Source organism: Chiloscyllium plagiosum, chromosome 7 (genome assembly GCF_004010195.1).
Source record: "Chiloscyllium plagiosum isolate BGI_BamShark_2017 chromosome 7, ASM401019v2, whole genome shotgun sequence".
Taxonomy (NCBI): Eukaryota; Metazoa; Chordata; class Chondrichthyes; order Orectolobiformes; family Hemiscylliidae; genus Chiloscyllium; species Chiloscyllium plagiosum.
In genome coordinates this window covers 52442663-52464580 of record NC_057716.1, presented here as the reverse complement: position 1 = coordinate 52464580, position 21918 = coordinate 52442663, and the positions used below count along the sequence as shown (strand labels likewise).

The 21918-nt window shown below is 41.8% G+C and overlaps 1 protein-coding gene across 11 annotated transcripts in view; it reads left to right on the top strand.

The window, feature by feature from the left end:
• Positions 1-21918, top strand: part of kalrna (kalirin RhoGEF kinase a) — a 713874-nt gene that overhangs the window by 362377 nt on the left and 329579 nt on the right. For all 11 annotated transcript variants that reach the window (XM_043693727.1, XM_043693729.1, XM_043693725.1 and 8 more), the window contains exon 10: positions 11344-11466. In XM_043693727.1, the coding sequence (XP_043549662.1) occupies positions 11344-11466 (123 nt within the window). The remainder of the gene's footprint in view (positions 1-11343; positions 11467-21918) is intronic.

Below are 21918 nucleotides of genomic sequence, written 5' to 3'. Positions count from 1 at the left end.
CTGCTCCTCACAAAGCCATGCTGACTATTTCTAATCAAACTATGGTTTGCCAAGTAATCTTAAATCCTGTTTCTCCTGTCTCTCAGAATCCTCTCCAATAATTTACTCACCACCGACATAAGACTGGCTGGTTCTTAATTCCCAGGATTATCCCTGTTCCCTTTCTTGAACAAGGGGATAACATTTGCCACCCTCCAATCATCTGGCACTACTCCAGTGGACAGTGAGAACACAAAGATCATCGCCAAAGCACGGCAATCTCTTTCCTCGTTTCCCCTAGTAACCTTGGGTATATCCTGATCAGCCAGGAGAAAGTGAGGACTGCAGATGTTGGAGACTAGAGTTGAAAAATGTGGTGCTGGAAAAATGCAGCAGGCCAGGCAGCATCCACGGAGCAGGAGAATCGACGTTTCGGGCATAAGTCCTTCTTCAGGATATCCTGATCAGCCCAGGGGATTTATCTATCCTCAAGTTCTTCAAAATTTTCAGCACATCCTCCTTCTTAACATCAACCTGTTCAAGCATATACACCTGCTTCACGCCGTCCTCACAAATGTCAAGGTCCTTCTCAGTAATGAATACTGAAGCAAAGTATTCATGAAGGACCTCCCGTACCTCCTCCAACTACCAGGCACAGATTCCCTCCACTATCGCTGATCGGCCCTACTTTCACTCTGACGATCCTCTTGTTCCTCACATAAGTGTAGAACGCCTTAGGGTTTTTCCTGATCCTACCTGCTAAAACTTTTTTATGCCACCTTCTAGCTCTCCTAAGTCCATTATTTAGTTCATTTCCAGCTATCTTGTAACCCTCTAGAACCCTGTCTGATCCTTGCCTCCTCAGCCTTAAGCAAGCTTCCTTCTCCCGCTTGACTAAATGTTCCACATCCCTTGTCACTCAAGATTCCTTCATCCTACTATCCCTTCCTCCCCTCAGTGGGATAAACCTATCCAGTGCTATTACCAAGTTCTCCCTAAATAACCTCTGCATTTCTGTTGTGCACTTCCCTGAGAATATCTGTTCCCAATTTAGGTGCCCAGTTCCTGCCTAATAGCATTGTAATGCCTCCTTTCCCAAACTGTCTGCTCCTATCCCTCTCCATGACTATAGTAAAGGTAAGGGAGTTGTGATCACTATCACCGAAATGCTCTCCCACCGAGAGAGCTGACATTTGGCCTGGTTTGTTACCAAGCATCAAATCCAAAATGGCCTCCTCTCTATTCAGCCTATCTACATACTGAGTCAGGAATCCTTCCTGGACATACCTAACAAAACTGCTCCATCCAAACTATTTGAACTAATAAGGTTCCAATCAATATTAGGGAAGTTAAAGCTACCCATGACAAAACCCTGTTACTTTGGTACCTTTCCAAAATCTGCCTCTCATATGTTCCTCTGTGTCTCTGTTACTATTGGGGGTCTGTAGAAAACTCACAATGAAGTGACTGCTCCTTTCCTCTTTCTGACTTCCACCCATTCTGACTCTATAGACAACCCTCCTCAATGACCTCCCTTTCTGCAGCTGTCATACTATCCCTGATTAGCAATGCCACTCCCCCACCTCTTTTACCCCACCCACTATTTCCTTTCTAAACCCTGGAACATCTAACAACCATTCCTGCCCCTTTGATATCCAAGTCTCATAGTGGCCACAACATCATAGTCCCAGCCACTGATTCATGCTCTAAGTTCATCACCCTTATTCCTGATACTACTTGCGTTAAAATCGACACACTTCAACCCATCACACTGACTGCAACTATGCCCTATTAACTGTCTATCACTCCTCACAGACTCTTTGCACACTGTATCTGGCTGTTCACTAGCTACTCTGTCCTCAGATCTGTAGCTCTGGTTGCCATTCCCCTGCCAAACTAGTTTAAACAAAAGATAATAACTTCTAAGATACTGAGTCTCTTCAATCTGGTTTCAGAGTCTGCAATACTGAGACTGCCTATTTACAACATAAAGCTGGAAAACCCACTATGTTGCCTGATTGTGGGATGTGAAAACTATACTATATACATGAGAATTTCAGGATTTGTTACATAAAATCAACACACAATGACTGCTGAGGTCAAATTACTTTTTTTTAATTTTTGATACAGACATGTACTTTTCACAAGGAGCAACTGATTGGTGTTCAGAAGTGATGGGCTGACTGGCTGATTCGCCCCCTAGCCATTTTGTTCTGCTGCAGGACATCTTGTGGCTTGGCGATCGCATTGCCAACCTCTGGGTCCAAAGCTCTGGTTCAGGTCCAACACAAGGAATTCTTGGCTGTTGAAAGAGTGACTATGTCCATGATGTATTTCAACAGGCTAACAGATAGTATAGGAATGCTGCCACACCTCCACACTATTCCTGAGAAAGGAAAAAAAATTGTGTGAAGATATACTTATTAAAAGCCTCATCTGATTTCCTTCTCCCAACCTTAAAACAATGAGGAAAAGTTTGCTGTCCTTTCTACCACTCTGGTTGAAATGACCAAAACCAGAACATTCCAAATACTTGGTCTGATGCCATTTTAATCATTGCAGTTACATACCACCCACTACACCTTTGTGAGCCCATTTCTTTTGAAAAAAAACAAACCACCACCAAATCACTTGCATCTCTAATTAAATTAGAAATTGACAAGCAGTGCCCACCAGTTCAACAATATCTCATAAATGAACGGTGGGAAAAAAGGAGACTAAACCAAAATAGATTCGGATGGGGAAATAAATCAATCCAGCTTCCGCGGTGCCCACCTTGCTTCAAAAGCTTTGATGGGCATTGGTGGATATGACATGTTCCATCTCCTGGGAAACCCGGGCATGAGCATAGAGGAGCAAACAGGAAATCACTGCACCCTTCATGGTCTGTGCCTGGACCTGTTGGTGACCATCTTGAACGCCCACTTCTTACTTTTTAACATTTTTTTAAATATCCAGAAAGTATTTCATTTGTGAATCTCCATGTTACTTTTTTAAAAACTTGTTTCTCACCAAATCACCCATATCACCCATTTCTGTCTTTTTTTCTTTTTATATGCATAATGTTAACACACAGAGGCACACACACACTGAATAACTTTTTTTTTCAGCACCCAATCACATGTGGGAATTTCCATTTATTATCTGCCACACTAAAATCACCTGTGTTTTTCAATTAACCAAATTATGTGCAAAATGTCAGAAACGGGCCATTTCTCTCTTTTTAATGAAGCCCACTATATTTCAGGTCATTTAAGATGGTACTTTGTTTAATGTTATGCTGATCATTCAATTTATTACCATCTGAATTCTGTCTCACAATCAAAAGATTCCAGTAAAAGCAATTCTTTAAGAAATGAGAGTTAGTGGGGAAACAGATTGATTTTGCAAGAGATTAGGAAGAACATTCAAATATTCAATAATACAATATGGTTTTTCAGTCCATTTAGCAATGGGTGTTTCAGCTCAAGTGTGATGCTTCGATAAAAAAGAATTGGAAAGCTGTCTGTAATACCAGGATTAATTGTTTGGATATTCAGTAATGCAAGGGATTAACTACGCATTTTATGGCCTTATGTTTGGTCAGAAAGAAAAGTTCACTTAGATAACATGTATATTACAAAATAAAACACTGGTTTATTAACTAAACTAAAAAGTAAAATATTATCAGCTTTAAAAATCTGGGATCAAGATCCACTACAATACTGAGGGAAGGTTGCATCAACAAACATGCCAACTATGGGTGAGTCATCAAACCAGGGCCTTGAATGCTTTTTAAACTGTTTCAAGTGGACAATAAAGGACCCATGATACTATGTGAAAATAGAAGACTTTTTCTTTTGTATCCTCCCCTCAACCAACAACATTGTTAAAGCAAATTGGCTTATAATTCCTCCCTTGCTGATTATGGCACTCACTGGAACAGAATAGTTTTTTTTTATTCATTTTTGTCGGATGTGGGTGTCGCTGGCTGGCCTGCATTTTTTGTCTATCCCTAGTTGCCCTTGAGAAGGTGGTGGTGAGCTGCCTTATTAAACCACTGCAGCCCACCTGCTGAGGGTTAGCCATTAGGGAGAGAATTCCAGGAGTTTGATCCAGTGACAGCGAAGGAATGATGATATATTTCCAAGTCAGGATGGTGAGTGGTTTGGAGAGGAACTTGAATGTGGTAGTATTCCGGATTAGTGGGGCTGGAAAAGCACAGCAGTTCAGGCAGCATCCGAGGAACAGTAAAATCGACGTTTCAGGCAAAATAACGTTGATTTTACTGCTCCTCGGATGCTGCCTGAACTGCTGTGCTTTTCCAGCCCCACTAATCCAGAATCTGGTTTCCAGCATCTGCAGTCATTGTTTTTACCCTGTGGTGGTATTCCCATGTACCTGCTGCCCATGTCCTTCTAGATGGAAGCAATTTTGGGTTTGTAGGTACTGTTTGGGGATCTTTGGTGAACCACTGCAGGGCATCTTGTAGATAGTACACATTGCTGCCACTAACGTTGTTGGTGGAGTGGATGCAGCGCCAATCAAGCGGGCTGCTTTGCCTAGGATGCTATCAAGTTTCTTGAGTGTTGTTGGGGCTGCACTCATCCAGGCAAGTGGGGATTATTCCATCACATTCCTGATTTGTGCCTTATGGTAGGCAGGCTTTGAGGAGTCAGGAGGTTAGTTACCCGCTGCAGTATTCCTTGCCTCTGACCTGCTCTTGTAGCCACTTTGTTTATGTGGTGAGTCCAGTTGAGTTTCTGGTCAATGATAACTCCCAGGATGTTGATAGTGGGAGATTCAGTGATGGTAACACCATTGAATGTCAAGGGGAGGTGGTGAGGTTATCTCTTGTTGGTGATGGTCATAGCCTGGCATTTGTTTGGCAAGTAAGTTACTTGCCATTTGTCAGCCCAAGCCTGGATATTGTCAGATCCTGTTGCATTTGGACATGGACTGCTTCAATATCTGAGGAGTCATGAATGGCGCTGAACATTATGCAATCATCAGCAATAAATTCCCACTTCTGACCTTATGATGAAGGGAAGGTCATTGATGAAACAGCTGAAGCTGATTGGGCCTTAGACACTACCCTGAGGAACTCCTGCAGAAGTGCCCTACAGCTGAGATGACTGACCTCCAACAGCCATGACCATCTTCCTGTGTGTCAGGTATGACACTAACCATGGGAGAGTTTGTCTCATGATACCCATTGATTCCAGTTTTGCCAGGGCTCCCTGATGCCACACTCTTTTGAATGCAGCCTTGATATCAAGGGCAGTCACTCTCACCCCTTGAATTCAGCTCTTTTGTCCATGTTTGAACCAAGGCTGTAATGAGGTCAGGAGATGAGTGGCCCTGGCAGAATCCAAACTGGGTGTCACTGAGCAGGATATTGCTGATCAGATGTTGCTTGATAGCACTGTTGATGCCACCTTCCATTGTTTTACTGATGGGCAGTAACTGGCTGGGTTGGATTTCTCCTGCTTTTTATGTGCATACTTGGGCAATTTTCCATATTGTCAGGTAGGTGCCAATGTTGTAACTGTACTGGAACAGCTTGAATAGGGGAGCAGCACGTTCTGGAGCAGAAATCTTCATATTGCCAGAATGTTATCAGAGCCCGTAGCCTTTGCTGTATCTAGTGCCTCCAGCCCTTTCTTGGTATTGCATGGGGCTGAATGGAATTGGCTGAAGACTGGTATCTGTAATGCTGGGGACCACTGAAGGAAGCAGAGATGGATCATCCACATGGTACTTCTGGTTGAAGATTACTGCAAAAACTTCAGCCTTATCTTTTTTACTGATGTGATGGGCTCTTCCATCATTGAGGATGGGGATATTTGCGGAGCATCCTCCTCCAGTGAGTCATTCAATCATCCACCACCATCCACAACTGGATGTGGCAGGTCAGCAGAACTTAGATCTGATCCATAGTTCATAGGATTTTTTAGCTCTATCACTTGCTGCTTATGCAAGTAGTTCTGTTTGGTGGCTTCACCATCTTCATGTATACCTCATGCTGCTCCTGGCATGTCCTCCTGCATTGACCATTGAACCAGAGTTGAACCTCTGGCTTGATGTTAATGGTTGTGTGGGGGATATGCTGGGTCATGAGGTTACAGATTGTGCTGGAGTACAGTTCTGCTGCTATTGATGGCCCATAGCGCCTAATGAATGCCCAATCTTGAATTGCTAAACCTGTTCGAATTTTCTCCCATTTGGTGATAGTGCCACACAACACAATGAGCGTTATGCTCATTGTGAAGGTGGGACTTCATCTCAACTAGGACTGTGTGGTGTTTGCTGTTAATGATCCTGCATTGGAGAGATGCATTTGCAGCTGGCAGATTGTGTAAGGATGATGTCAAATATACTTTTCCCTCTTTTTGGTTCCTTCATCACTTGCTGCAGACCCAGTCTAGTAGCTGTGCCCTTTAAGATCCAACCAGCTCGATCAATAGTACTGCTATGAAGCCACTCTTGATAGTAGACATTGAAATCCCCCACCTAGAGTACATTTTGTGCCCATGCTGTCCTCAGTCCTTCCTCTAAGTGTTGTTCAACTTGGAGGAGTACCGCTTCATCAGCTGAGGAGGATGGTACATAGGAGGTTTCCTTGGCAATGTTTAACCTGAAGCCACAAGATTTCATGGGGTCCAGAGTCAATGTGGAGGACTCCCAGAGCAACTCCCTCCTGACTGTATACAGTGTGCCACCACCTCTGCCGGATCTGTTCTGCTGGTGGGACAGGACATATCTGGGGATGGCGATGGTGGTGTCTAGGACATTGTCCATAAGATATGATTCTGTGAGTATGACTATGCCAGGCTGTTGCTTGACTAGTCTATGAGACAGCTCTCCCAATATTGGCACTAGCCCCCAGATATTAGTGAGAAGGACTTTGCGGAGTTGACATGACTGTTTCTGCTGTTGTCTTTTCCAGTGCCAAGGGTGATACCAGGTGATTAATCTGGTTTCATTTCATTGAGTCTTTGCAGCAATTGGTACAATTGAATGGCTTGTTAGATCATCCAAAGAGCAATTGGGAGTCAACCACATTGCTGTGGGCCTGGAGTCATATGATGGCAGATTACTTTCCCTGAAGGACATTAGTGAACCAAATGTGTTTTTCCAACAATCAACAATGATTCCATGGTCATCATTAGACAGTTTTTTTTTAATTGAATTCAAATTCCACCATCCATTGTGGTGAGATATATCCCCTGCTGTTTAGAAATAATCGGACACAGTGCAACGTGTTTCCTGTGAAACAATGTTTTATATTTTGATAATGAAGACAGAATTCTCTAAAGGGAATATCAGAAGCCAGTTTCTCTTCTGTTATGTGTCTAACAAATCAGAGTTGACCATGCATAGGGCAGAAACAGAGGCAGCAAAGACACAATTAAGTCTCCACTTACATTGTATTGTTTTAAGATTTCCTGGAGTTTTCCAATTGTGTGTAACATAGTCTGCACCTGTAGGGGGCACAGATCCAATACTGGTATTTTTATATGATGGACAAGACACTCCCGAACTCCCTGTTCATTTCTGATGCTCCCACTTGTTGCGTGCCCACCTTAAGGTACTCTCTGTCCCTGAAACTCCTCAAACTGGAGAGTACCAAGTGCCATCTCCTGTTTCCTTTCTTATCAACCTGTTACCATTGGGCTTAACCGGTGAAACTCTTATTGTTTTTTTTCTGTTTATTCCATTAATTTGTATTAAGCTGTCATTTGTATGCCATATATTTCTGTACTGTCAAAAGTAGTGACAAAAAATATATTGTTTTACTTAAGATATAGCTTGTAATTGGCTTTTCTGCCTGCCAAGGGTTAACAAAAACAACTTTGCTCAGATATTATGATATAAGTAAACTTGGTAAAGTTTTGTAGTCACTGTTAAACTGGTTTTCTGACAGTTATCCAAAGAAGAATCTAACCTAGTTAATTAAAATACAAAGTGTAGTCCGATAGACTCAGGTAATCTTTTTCTCTTTTCTCTTTCATGGGATGTAGTATTGCTGGCAAGACCACTATTTGTTGCACATCCCTAATTATGCTTGAGGTAAATGGCTTGTTAGTCTATTCTATCAATCACATAAGAGTTAACCATGTGGACCTGCAGACTGGGTGAAGATATCAGCTTTCCATCCTTAAGAGAAATGAACATATTAGACAGGTCTTGCAATAATCAAAGATAGTTTTCATAGTCACTATTACTGAGATCTGTTTTATATTCTAGATCTTTTATTATTTGAATTTTAGGTTCCAAAATAAGACATGAGCGCAGGACCCCAGAGTATTAACCTGGGCCCTAGTGACATGACCACTTCATTAGTATCTGTCAGTCATTGTAGGCTTATTGAACAAGCTGTTAATTTCTTGAATCCACAGCTACTGTTTATGGAGGATTTTATCAATTTTAAATTCTTTATCTTTTTAAATTCTTAATTTTACTTTACAAATTTTAATGAGATGTAATCCAACAGGACAGCTGTTTGATGTTGGCTGACTCCAAATGCCTTTAAAAATGTCTGGTGGGACACATAAGTGAAAGACCCTCATTTCAGCCAGATCCAACTTTGATCAAAACTCAACAGTGGTTCATGAAATTAGTTGTAAGGTTCAAGCAGACCATATTTTCATAGTTACAAGGAGATAGGTCTGCACAGCAGGAATCACAGATTAATGCAGGAGGCATAAACATTTTTGAAGGGCAGATAAAGCATCATAATCAAAAAGTTATTTAATTCCCTACCCTTTTAAAGTGATGAAAGTAGGCTGCAGCCGGTGGTTAGAGTGAAAGAAAATAGCTACTGTTCAAGTGCATTGATTGACCATCTGATTTAGCTTAGAAAATCCATTGCCATCTGATTCTGCAGTTTCAATAGATTTCATTGTTGACATTTCACAAAGAGGGTTAATATAACTAATCCCACTCTGAATACTTGAGTCAGTTTCAAAAACTCCAAAATTACCTAAAGCGGTGAGGGGGAACGGCTGAGATCATATTTTGATTTCTGGCTTTAAGTAAATATTAAAGAATTAATTGTCTTTGATGTGGTTATTGAATCCAAATTTACTTCTGAAGAAAAGTTTTTTGAAAAAGTAACAAATAGGATTGATGAGGGCTGAGCAGTGGATGTGATCTATATGGACTTCAGTAAGGCATTCAATAAGGTTCCTCATGGGAGACTGGTTAGCAAGGTTATATCTCATGGAATAAAGGGAGAACTAGCCATTTGGACATTGAAATGGCTCGAAGGTTGAAGACAGAAGGTGGTGGTGGAGGATTGCTTTTCAGACTGGAGGTCTGTGACCAGTGATGTGCCACAAGGATCGTTGCTGGTTCCACTACTTTTCATCATTTATGTAAGTAATTTGGATGTGAACGCAGGAGGTATACTTAGTAAGTTTGCAGGTAACACCAAAATTGGAGGTGTTATGGACAATGAAGAAGGTTACCTCAGAGTACAACGGAATCTTGATCAGATGGGCCAATGGACTGAGGAGTGGCAGATGGATTGTAATTTAGATAAGTGTGAGGTGCTGCATTGTGGAAAAGCAAATCAGAGCAGGACTTATATACTTAATGATAAGGTCCTGAACAAAGAGACCTTGGAGTGTAGGTTCACAGTTCCTTGAAGGTGGAGTCACAGGTAGATAGGATAGTGAAGAGGGCATTTGGTTTATTGGTCAGAGCATTGAGTACAGGAGTTGAGAGGTCATGTTATGGCTATACAGGACATTGGTTAGGCCACTTTTGGAATATTGCATGCAATTCTGGTCTCCCGTCTATCAGAACATGATGTGAAACTTGAAAAGGTTCAGAAAAGATTTACAAGGATGTTGCCAGAGTTGGAAGATTTGAGCTATATGAAGAGGCTGAATAGGCTGGGGATGGTTTCCCTGGAGTGTCAGAGGCTGAGGGATAGCCTTGCAGAGGTTTATAAAATCATGAGGGGCATGGATTGAGTAAATAGACAAAGGCTTTTCCGCAGTGGTGGTGGTGGGGGGGAGTCAAGAACTAGAGGGCATAGGTTTAGGATGAGTGAGGAACGATTTAAAAGGGACCTCAGGCGCAACTTTTTCACACAGAGAGTTGTATGTTATGGAATGAGTTGCCAGATGAAGCAGTGGAGGCTGGTACAATTACATTTAAAAACTGTCTGGATAGGTATATATAAATAGACAGGGTTTAGAGGGATATGGGTCAAATGCTGGCATCTGGGACTAGATTAGGTTGGGATATTTGGTTGGCATGAGCGAGTTGGACTGAAGGGTCTGTTTCCATGTTGTACATCTCTTTGACTCTGTGACTCTAAAAATATTTTTCACGTGACTGCTAAGATCTGTCCTTAGTTTCTATACATGGTGATTGGCTACAGAAGTAGCATGGGGACAAAGAAGAGTAATGAGTGGAGTTGTTCGTGATGGGTGTGGTGAGAGTTGAAAGCTAGTGAGCCTAATTGTGTAATTTGTCTGAAGTCTCAGAAAACTGAGCCAGGCTTTCTAACTAGCACACCTCTGCACTCAGCCACTCCTGTGGCTGCCTCCTGAATGCTCTGTGCCGTCAACACCATTCCTACCCCCTCCCCGAAGCACAACTTGTGCCTGTGTGGGTTGTTTCCAGAGAGATGTGTCTGCCAAGTCAGAAGATTTTCTGATTCGGGATTCCCGCTCCCATGGTGAAAATTTAGCCCCTTGTCTGCTAACTGTTGTAGTTAGTAGAAATAAAATAATGAAACAACGATGTGAAAAGCATAATATTAATTATGTTTGCAGTGCACTTGAAAATTATCTATTATTTTCTTCTGTGTGACCAGTTAATAATGATTAAATAAATATAATTCTGTAATAAATATATTTATTGTTTGAATACATATTTAATATTAATGTGTAAAATAATGTTATTCCACTGCCTGTAAGTAACAAGAAACATCTTACAGAGACATGGAATAAAACAAATGTCTGAAGAGGGATCTTTACCATTCTGTTTTGGTCTTATTACAGTATTTGGTAGTTGTTAAAGATTGACTGAAATAGGAGAAAAATGATAATACTAAGAACCGACAAAATACTGCAGTAATCTCCAGATACCTTTCTTTGTCTTGCATAGTGAACAGTATACAGCTACCTGGTTGTCAAACCTGGCAGTTCATTTCTCTTGGGATTCAATTAGTTGGTCCTTCATACAAATTGCTATTCCAAAATCAACTTCTCCCAATTATGGATTTCTGGTGAACTGATTACAACATCCTCTTAATCAAATATATTAAGTTATAAAAAAAAGGTGTGCAGCATGATGCACTTCAGTGGTTTACTTCTGTTCGTTGTCTTGCTGCTGTATCTTACCATTTTTGTTTTATTATTCCAGGTTTTAGACTGGATAGAAAACCATGGGGAAGCATTTCTAAGTAAACACACTGGGGTTGGGAAGTCACTTCATAGAGCTCGGGCTCTTCAGAAGAGGCATGATGATTTTGAAGAAGTAGCTCAGGTGAGAATTATAGCTCATCTTATAACACTTTGTTAAGACTTAAATTATAAATAATTAGCAATACTTTAAATCTCTATGTTATTACTGGTTTATAAGTCTTGGTTTTCTCATTATAACAATGGAATACTTTCTGAAGGAAATAAGCAATTAAACGAAATACTTGTATAACACACAGTCAAGACTGTCCTCAAATGTCAGTCTGGAATAGTCAAATAACTCCCAATAGTCAATGAATTCAACACACCATGGCCTTGCTAACTTCAAATTGTCTAAAATCATTCAGCGAGAGACTTCATTTCTTCATGCTCTTACATTTAATTTAGTGAACATTTCTTTGATTATTGGAGTCTTTATCATTTCTGACAGCACTTTGTTCATTGACGGAGTCTAAAAATGTTTATTTTATTAAATTAAATACTCATTTTTTTGTTAATAAGTGCCCTATTTAATGCATTCTTTACTTTGTTGCACATCAGAAGCCTTGGAGGCAATGGGGTTCAGTTTAGGTAAACTGGCAGGAGTTGGGCAGAACAAGGTACCCAGAGAAATTAGTTTGGCTTTCTCACCAACTTGTAAGTTACTCCTAGTTTTCCAGAGACAAGGGCTAGCAGCAGCTTCAATGGGAAGTGCAATTTTGTGTCAAAATCAGAGAAGCACTACTTTGAAACTGTAGAGGAAGATATTTACAAGCAAGAATATTTACAGTTGCATCCTGAAATAACTGCACAGAGGCTGGGTCCCGCCACCAAGTCGCCCACATACCTTCTAGCTCTTGGCCGCCCCACCACATCTTCCAGTCACCGCTAGGACAGCCCATCCCGCTCCCTTCTCAGGACAACAGCACTCAAGACGGCCTTCTCATCTTCTGGCTCTCGAGCCGAGTGGCGTCGTGGTGGTCTACCCACCTTCCGACTCTCAGAGAAGCCTCTCACCTTCTGGTTCACAGGGCAGCCTAACCCCTGCCAGCTCTCGGGGTGACAGCTTTCAGGATGACATATGAGCCTCCCATCTCACACTAAAGCCTGCCAGACCCAAGGACACACAAGACAACGCAGGTGATAAACCCAACAAGCAAAAAAGCAGAGTCAGTGACCAAAAACAATGTCCCCACTTACCAGGAACAGAGTCCACAACCAAAGAGTCCCGTCCCAAAAGCAGCAAATGCACACCCCACAGCACACACACAGGTGTTCAGTCTCCATGGAGGCCTGGTCTGTCCACAGAGGACTGGGCCCACTCACAGGAATACAGTTCATTGTAAAGGTGCAGTTAACTCACAGGGGCTCAGTTTACTTTTGAAGGCAGGGTCAACTCCAGTGTGCATCAAATGCTCACCTCCCAGTGCACACACAGGTTTTCAGTCTTTACAGAGACCTAGTCCACCCACAGAGGGCCAGGCCTACCCATGGAGGAACAGTTCATCTGGAAAGGTGCAGTTGACTCACAGGGGATCAGTCCAAACACCAAATAGTGAAAACACATGCAAAAAGGCAAGTGCAGACACTAAAAAGCCATATGTCAATGGCTAAGCCCTGCCACAAAATCAGCATAGCCCTTTCTCAAAATAAACCAAAAACAAAGAGTAACACACAGGCTGTAGTCAGCCAATGAAACAACAGTTCCCAAATGAGAACTGAAATACACTGTAGCACATTGACTGTAAAGATCAGCCAGTTCAGAAATCAGTCCTCAATAAAGAAATATCAGTATAAAACTGGCGGTGTAGATCAGCCAGTTCAGGAATCAGTTCCCTTAAAAACAAAAACCAACAGCAGTAAATACTGGCTGTGTGGCCAGCCAGCTCTGAGACAGTCCTCAACTGAGGAGATTCTAATCTCCTGACTCTATTGGTGAGACAAGGCTTTCCTGTTTGGAGTTGTTAACCTGGGCCAATCAAGAATCTCGTAGTTAATGAGGTCCATGTGGTTTCAATCACTACATCCCTCTGACTCCTACATCCGGAGATATTGGCCTGGTCTTTCACTTGTAGCTTTTCTTGAGATGGTTTTGCCCAGGTCCAGTTCCTTCACCTCAGACTCAGACAAAGGTGGTGTGTACTGGACTCTGGCCCATCCATAAAACCTCAGAAGAGTCTTCTCCCTTCTTCTGGTGGCAACGCTATTGAGGCCACATCCATTTTGGACTCTAAGGTTTCCTCAACACTAGAAGGAGGGGGAACATCTGCGGTTGCTGCTTACTGTTCGGACTGTTCTGAGGGGCTAGGTATATTTTGTTCCTACCTGTTTGTGAGGTAATGGCTTTCAGGTGATCACCTAGATGTCGGTTTCCTCGCTGAGCTGGAAGGTTCATTTAAAGACATTTCATTACCATACTTGGTAACGTCTTCAGTGAGCCTCCGGACAAAGTATTGCTGATAATTCCTGCTTTCTATTTATATGTTTGGGTTTCTTTGGGTTGGTGGTAATATATCCTGTTGTGATGTCATTTCCTGTTCTTTTTCTCAGAGGGTGCAAAATGGGGTCCAAGTCAGTGTGTTTGTTGATAGAGTTCCGGTTGGAATGCTATGCTTCCAGGAATTCTCGTGCATGTCTCTGTTTGTCCTAGGATGGATGTGTTGTCCCTGTCGACGTGGTATCCTTCCTTACCTGAATGAAAGGATACTAGTGAAAGAGGGCCATGTTTTGTGGCAAGTTGATCTTCATGTATCCTGGTGGCCAGTTTTCTGTCTGTTTGTCCAATGTAGTGTTTGTTACAGTTCTGGCACAGCATTTTGTAATGTAAAGCAAAACTAATATCAGGTTTAACCTGGTGCAGAGTCTTCTCTCCATCAGCAACTCTGCTGGAGCTATCCCTGTTGTCGCATGTGAAATGGATTTACAATTGAACAGGTACCAGGACAGTTTCATCTCAATTGAGTATGTGGGCTGCTTGTTTAAGCTTGCCTTCAACATTTGAAAACGGCTGTCCTTATATGCTGAATGCCAATGGACCTTAAGAATATTCAAACTACCTCCCTGCTGTTAAATGATGTCCCATTGTCTGTGAACAATACTTTCGGGAGTCCCTATATTATGAACAATGCTCACACCTTCTCAACTCTCAGCTCAGAGTTTGCTGAACGATCTTTATGCATGCCAAACACTTTGAATAGGCATCCACTCTGACCAGGGACATTGAGCACATGAAAAGACAGGCATACTTGACATTCAACTGAATCCAGGGTTTACCTGGCATTCCCATGAATGTGAGGTGCCACTGGTGGCATTCATTTGTTTTTGTTGGCACCCTGGGTACTACCCCACCATCGCAGCTATGTCAGCATCCAACCCTGCTCACCAGATATAGCTTCTTGCCAGTATCTTCATCTTGGAAACTCCTGGATGACCCTGGTGGAATTCAGCCAGTATTTGGCCATGAGCTTTACTTGGGATAATCACCCTTTCTCCCCACAGTAGTATACCATCCTGGTCTCACCGGGTGCAGAAAGGTTTCAATCTGGGTTGCAATGGTCCTTCTGCTACCCTTATCATCACCAGCTGTTTTAGTTTGCTAGGACAGGATATTTTTGTGTCCACAGTCGGGTATTGTTTGTGGTGAGTGGAAAGGTGTCCAGAAAGTTCAAAACCAAAACAGAATCTCCCAGGGAAGGCATCAGCAGAGGAGTATCCACCAGTGGGAGGCAGCTCAAGACATCCACATTAGCCACTTGGCTTCCTGGATTGTGTTCTAACTTGTGCTTGTAAGGTGCTGAGAATAAAGGCCCAACACTGAATTCTACTGGAAACTATGGGCAGCACCGCCTTGTCTTCCTTCAGTAGCCCTTGCAGGCATTTGTGATCTGTTACTATAACAAATTCCCATCCGTAAAGGTACTGGTGGAACTTCCAAAGACGACCATCAAACTTTCTAGTCCGGGAAGCACACACTATTGGGTGTTCCTGTCCATTGGCCCACCGGTGAGCCAACACTACCCCAATACCTTACGGGGAGGCATCACTTGTCAGCTAGATCTCACTTGGTATCATAGTGGGCCAACATCTTAGATGACGATAGCTGCTTTTTAACTTCCCTAAAGGCTGCTTCTTGGCTCTGTGACCCTTTCGAAGGCTCACCCTTTTTCAATTGCAGGTGTAAGGGTGCCAAAATGGAGGCCAGTTTATGTATGAATTTTCCGTATTAATTCACTAACCCAAGGAAAAACCTAAGCTCCGGTACAGACGTGGGAGATGGGGCTCCGTTGATCACCCTCACTTTCTCTTCTCACGAGTGTAACTTCTGTTGACTCTGTAGCGAAATAGGTCACTGGGGTGCCTGGAATACACTTTGTTTTCACTTCTAAGGTATATGACCACCTGGGAGAAATGTTTAAGCGCTGTGTCCATGTTCTCCAAGTGCTCTTTATTGGTCTTCCATGTTATTAGTACATCATCCAGATAAGTGGCCTTTTAAATGTTCTCCGTGGTCCTCTGGAAAAGAGTGCAAGCTGATGATATCCCAAATGGCAGTCTTGTATGCTGATATGAACCCTTGTTGGTATTAATTGTTGTGTACTTATGGGACTCCTCATCCAGTCACAATTGCAAATAGGTGTGGCTCATGTCCAACTTCATAAAGGGCAGCATGTAAAGGGTACATGTAGAGTAACTGACCAGTGTGTGCACTGTTCTGGGTAACAGCCTATAAGTTTTCCTGCTCAAGTCAGACCAAGACTCCTTGCTGTCTTGAGTCCACATACTGGCAGCAACCAATGGCTTGCCGGCCCAGATCCTGAAGAACTGTTTGGCCACTTGGCTGATGTTCTGCTTTGGCCTAGTGTCTCTCTGCTCAGGACATGCCCTGTATGAAGCTCTGTGATTGCCTGCACTCAAGTGGTTTTCCCCAGGCTCAGTTAGACAGTTTAAGGGTCCACTTCCATTGGGATGTCCATGCTCCACTTGCCGCATTCTCTCATGACAAAGCCAGCTACAGAGCCTGTTTGAAGTCTAGTTGGGCTTCAGTTAGTAAGTGTTTCTGCTTGGTTACATTTTAATCCTACATGCCAAACAGTCTCTCAACATCTCTCGAAGATGCCGGTGTTGGACTGGGGTGAAGTGGCCGAGCAGAGGCTGATAGCTAAGTTCGGTACCCATAGGGAGGGCCTCAACCGGGACCTTGGGTTCATGTCACATTACAGGTGATCACCATTGCACTACACACACACACACACACACACACACACACACACACGTATCCCATCCCAGACAGACACACACACAGACAGACAAAGACCCACATGCACACATATATATTGTGTGTGGTGAATTTTTTTGGTACAAAGTTACATTGCATTTTGCTCAAAAACTGCATACATTCATGTAGAACTCGGAGCTCGAAAACCGAATGAATTTATGTAAAACTCTGTTATCTCACTTTTTAGATTAGAATCAATCTAAACATCAGGTCATAGACAGAGAACACAGGGGGCTAACACCTTCAACATATTGTCTAGCTATCACCATTGTTAACAGCTAACCCGAGAATGCAACTTTAAAAAAAAGGGTTTTGGTGATTTACACATGAAAGAAGTGAAACTATCACTGTATTCCAACAGATGAAGGGCTTAACAGACAATCAATTCTTCAGTGTATAATTTCAGTTACATCACACTGCAAATTTTTGCTATAAATTCTGTGTTGCGATCGAGCCCGCCACAATCACCTGATGAAGGAGCGTCGCTCCGAAAGCTAGTGTGCTTCCAATTAAACCTGTTGGACTATAACCTGGTGTTGTGTGATTTTTAACTCTCAACATCTCATTCAGGATTAACCCAAAATCATATGACTCTGCTAGTCATGGTAACCTCATCAAAAATCCCGATACGGATTCCCCCAATTCTCTAACAGCCGAATAAAATCAACAGTGTCTCAGGATTAGAGGAGGTTTGGAGCCATAATATTCCTTAACCAACTCTGTCAACTCTTGGAAGGTTTCAGTGTTTGGTGCCTCTGGGAAAGCTAAGTGCCCTTATAACTGAAAATGCTGTGGGTCCACATGCAGTCAGAAAGATTACTTATCGCTTTTCATCTGTCCCAATGTTATTTGCTAGGAAAAGATATTGCATTCTTTCCACATACTGGGCCCAGTCTTTGACAGCAGGGTCAAATGAATCAAGCTTCCCAAATAGAGGCATAATCCCAGAAATGCTTACCCTAACTCCAAGATGACTATTGCAAGTGAATGTTCTTCATGCATGTCCTGTTTTCTCCCATAGGCACTGAAATAACTGCACAGAGACCAGTGTTGTGTCATAAAGTCACCTTTTATTTATTAGTGCACAGTAAAGTGGTTGTGGCCAGCCAGCTCAGAGTCAGTCCTCACCTGAGGAGATTCTAATCTCCTGGTTATGTTGATCAGCCAAGGCTTTCCTGATTGGCCCAGGTTAACAACCTCAATCAAGAATCTCATAGTTAACAAGGTCTACCTGGTTACAATCAGTAGAAGTCCTGAGTTCTTCTCAGGTACAACCACAGAGAGCCTGGTGGGAGAATTTCAGAATGGAGCAGAGGTCCTTTTCTCTTTGGAAGACTGCTGTTTGCCAAAGGAAATTGGTGAGCGGGCAGGGTGAAGTGTGAAACAATATGTCAGCATGAACATATTATCCCCAGGATCTGGCTGTTGTCCAGAAAGGAAGTCAGTAATGACATCAAGGGTGCTGAGACAGGAATCACCTTTAACTCACTCATACTTCTGCTGAACCCAAGTGGATTCAATAATTGCCTTGAGCCTGTTAATACTCCTCACTTTATTTGGTGTACTGTCTATAAGACCAAATATGACTTCACAGAATCTCCTTTTTTTAATGGCTAGTCTTTGGAATTCTTTTCCAGAGATATATTCATGGGTGAATTAGTTTGATTGACACGAGAATCATTGGTTGTTGGGCACAGGAAAAGAAGTATCATTAAGGTCTTGATCAGATCAGCCAGGATTATTGATTAGCAGAGCAAGCTCAGTGGGCCAAATGCCCTCATTCTACCCCTGTTTCTTATGATCTTATACTCATAGCCTGAAATGCTGCAGTTCATTCTGAATCTGAATCACTAGATTAGATTACTTACAGTGTGGAAACAGGCCCTTCGGCCCAACAAGTCCACACCGACCCGCCGAAGCACAACCCACCCTACATTTATCCCTTCACCTAACACTACGGGAAATTTTGCATGGCCAATTCACCTAACCTGCACATTTTGTTTTTTGGACTGTGGGAGGAAACCGGAGCAAACCCATGCAGACATGGGGAGAATGTGCAAACTCCACACAGGCAGTTGCCTGAGGTGGGAATTGAACCTAGGTCTCTGGCGCTGTGAGGCAGCAGTGCTAACCACTGTGTCACCATGCCACCCACTAAGTGTTTATCATGCATCATGTGATATGTTTATTAAAATATCATGAAGATTGAGGATTTGGCAAAAGACACATGCTAATCAATGTTCACCCCTTGTGTGAAAGCTAGCACATAACAGGAAGAAGCTGCACACCACATTATGGGATCCCATCACATGCTAACACTTGTTCCCATGAAAGAGACCTCTCTTAGATCAGAAATCATACAACCACCAGCATGGAGGTGTCATGCGTGGAGGCATAGGACATTTGTTGGTATCTTCCCTTCCTCTTTGCTTTGTCTTTAACTTTTTGTGTTACACGCTGTCAATCCGCAAAACATTGCAGCTTGCTATTCCATTGCACAGCCAAAGATTTGCTAATGTTTACCTTCTTCGTTTTGGATATAGTCCCTGTTCCAATTTTCCAGAGCAATGAAATAATCAAGGTGTAAATTCAGATGACAATGCATCAGCAACCATTCTTGCTTGGCCAAGTACCCAGCAGAGGAATAGTTGCTGTGAATGATTCAGATAGTGAGTCTGTGTGGCTGCATTACAAGATTCTCACATGAAGCATCTGTGATAAAAACATAATGTTGAAAACATAACCAGAGAAAAGCAACAGAGGTGCAGTCTTCACAGATTAGTTGTTGATTTCTACACACAAGCAGTTACTAAGTGCAGAGTGTTGTCGGCAAGGGAGCAGCTAGGATAGGTTTGGTAAGTAGAGTGGAATCTATTAATTGATGTATATGGTTGTTGTGAATTAATGGATTGGTCAAAGCCAGCATGCATTTATGAAAAGCAGATCTATTGGAGCTTTTGAGGATGTAAGTGATTTAAACAATTTGAGTGAGTGGGAACTCATGTGGCAGATGCAGTACAATGTGGCTAAATATGGAGTTATTACACTTCTGTGTGAAAGGCATAGTATTATTGAAATGATGATATGTTGGGAAATGTGGATGTACAGCCTAAAAATAGCTTAAAATTACAAAGGGATATTGATAGACTAGATGAATTGCCAAAACTGTGGTAGATGAAGTTCAATCTAAACAAGTGTGAGGTTACCCATTTGGGCTTGTAAAAGGAAAGATTAGGGTACTTTCAAGATGATATGGTTAAGTATAGTGTACAGCCAAAGAGACTTGGGGGTCCAGTTGCATAGATTTGTAAAATGCTATGGGCAGGTATAGAAAATAATCAAAAGACTAATGGATTGCAGCCTTTTATGTCGAAAGGACTGAAGTATAAGGACGCAGAAGTTATATGCTACTTAGACATGTCTTGGAGTACTGCAAGCAGACCTGGGCATCACACTTTAGGAAGGATACCTTGACCTTGGAGGGAGTACAACGTGGATTTATAAGAATGATATCTGGACTTCAGGGGTTAAATTATGAGGAGAGATAAACAAATTAGGTTTTGAATATCTTGAATTTAGAAGGTTAAGGGGTGATCAGATCGAAGTCTCAAAGATATTAACAGGAAAAGACAAGGTAACTAAATATAAATTATTTCCACTGGTTGCTCTGATAACAGAACTGGGTGCATAGTCTGAGCGTTAGGGCCAGACCAGTCAGGAGATATGTTAGGAAGCACTTCTATAAGCAAGAGTAGTAGGGGTTTGGAACTCTATTCTACAACTGACAGTTGATTCTACATCAGTTGTCAACTTTAAATTTGAGAGAGAGAATTATTTTTTAAGCAAAGTTATTAAGGGATATATGCCAAAGGCAGGTACGGAGGACAAAAAAAAAGAACTGCGGATATTGGAAATTTGAAAGAAAATGGAATCTGAGTTCTATAGACCAGCTAAATCTGCTTTCTCTCTAAAGATGCAGCTCGACTGACTGAGTTTCTCGAGCATTTTTGTTTTAGTGGCAGGTATATGGAGTTAGGCCACTGAATAGCCATGATTTCCTCGAATGGTGAAACAGACTTGAGGGGCTGAATGGTCTACTTCTATTCCTGTGTCCAAAGGGATCTGGCTGTCCTTACATACAAGTCAGTATAAATAGGCAAACAGGTGCAGCAATTAATTAGAAAGTCAAATGGTATATTAGCCTTCCTTGCAAGCAGATTTGAGATGAGAAGTAAGGATGTCTTAATGCAGTTAATCAGGGTTTAGGTGACACCACAGCAAAGTAATGTATTTAGTTTTAATTCCTGTTAAAGTTCCAGAAGCAGGCTGAGCTGGACTGAAACAGAAACAGACATTACTGGAGAAACTCAGCAGGTCTGGCTATATCTGTGGGAAGAAAGCAAAGTTAATGTTTCAAATCCAATGCCTCTTCAATAGAACTGACCCAATTGACCTTGTTGTTACAATGAGGCAGGTGAGACAAAAGCAAACATTTTGTAAGTTGTTTTAAATCAAAAATATAGAAGTTCATACAAACTTGCCAATTGATTTGCAGAATTTTTATAACAATTGTTTTCAAATTAGCCATAGCTCTTGTACATTATTTTGGGTTATGAAGAATTGTGCATATTCAAAAATATGAAGCAGCCCAGCTCCCTGTAACTCACCTGTGTCCTGGGACATGTTAAAGCCCAGTCAGCTTTCTTAATTGATGTTAGATTTTATTTTAAATCGTCTTTTAAAATGTTACTAGTTACCTATAATGTAAATCAACACTAGTAAATTAAACAGAATTAATATTATATAGTCCATATGCCTTCACGTAAAGTTTTAGGATGAAGTATTCAGTAACTCCACAAGTTGGGGAAATGTTGCTTACATCAGGTGGTTGATCAAAAGGAGACAACAGATGTCTAGTTTTTTGAAGGAAGTTGTTCACTGTATATGAGGCTGTACCAAGGATTCAGGATCTGAGAAAATTTCAACTCCATGATGTCTGGAAAACTATAACAAAGCAAGCATAATTTTCTGAAATGCTGAGTAAAGTACTTTTGAAATGCAGAAATATTGAATTAATTTTGTGGACATCAGTGCATCGTATTTGTGTGTTTCTTACATTTGTGTTAATTTGGTTGTTTTTCCTATTAGTATGGAAATGTGTCCTTGCTATGTCACATTATCTGATAGACCCAGAAGGTGTTGCAGTTGTTTGGCCAAATATTTCTGTGTTGAAGATGAATTGCTGTAGTAATAGGCTGGGAG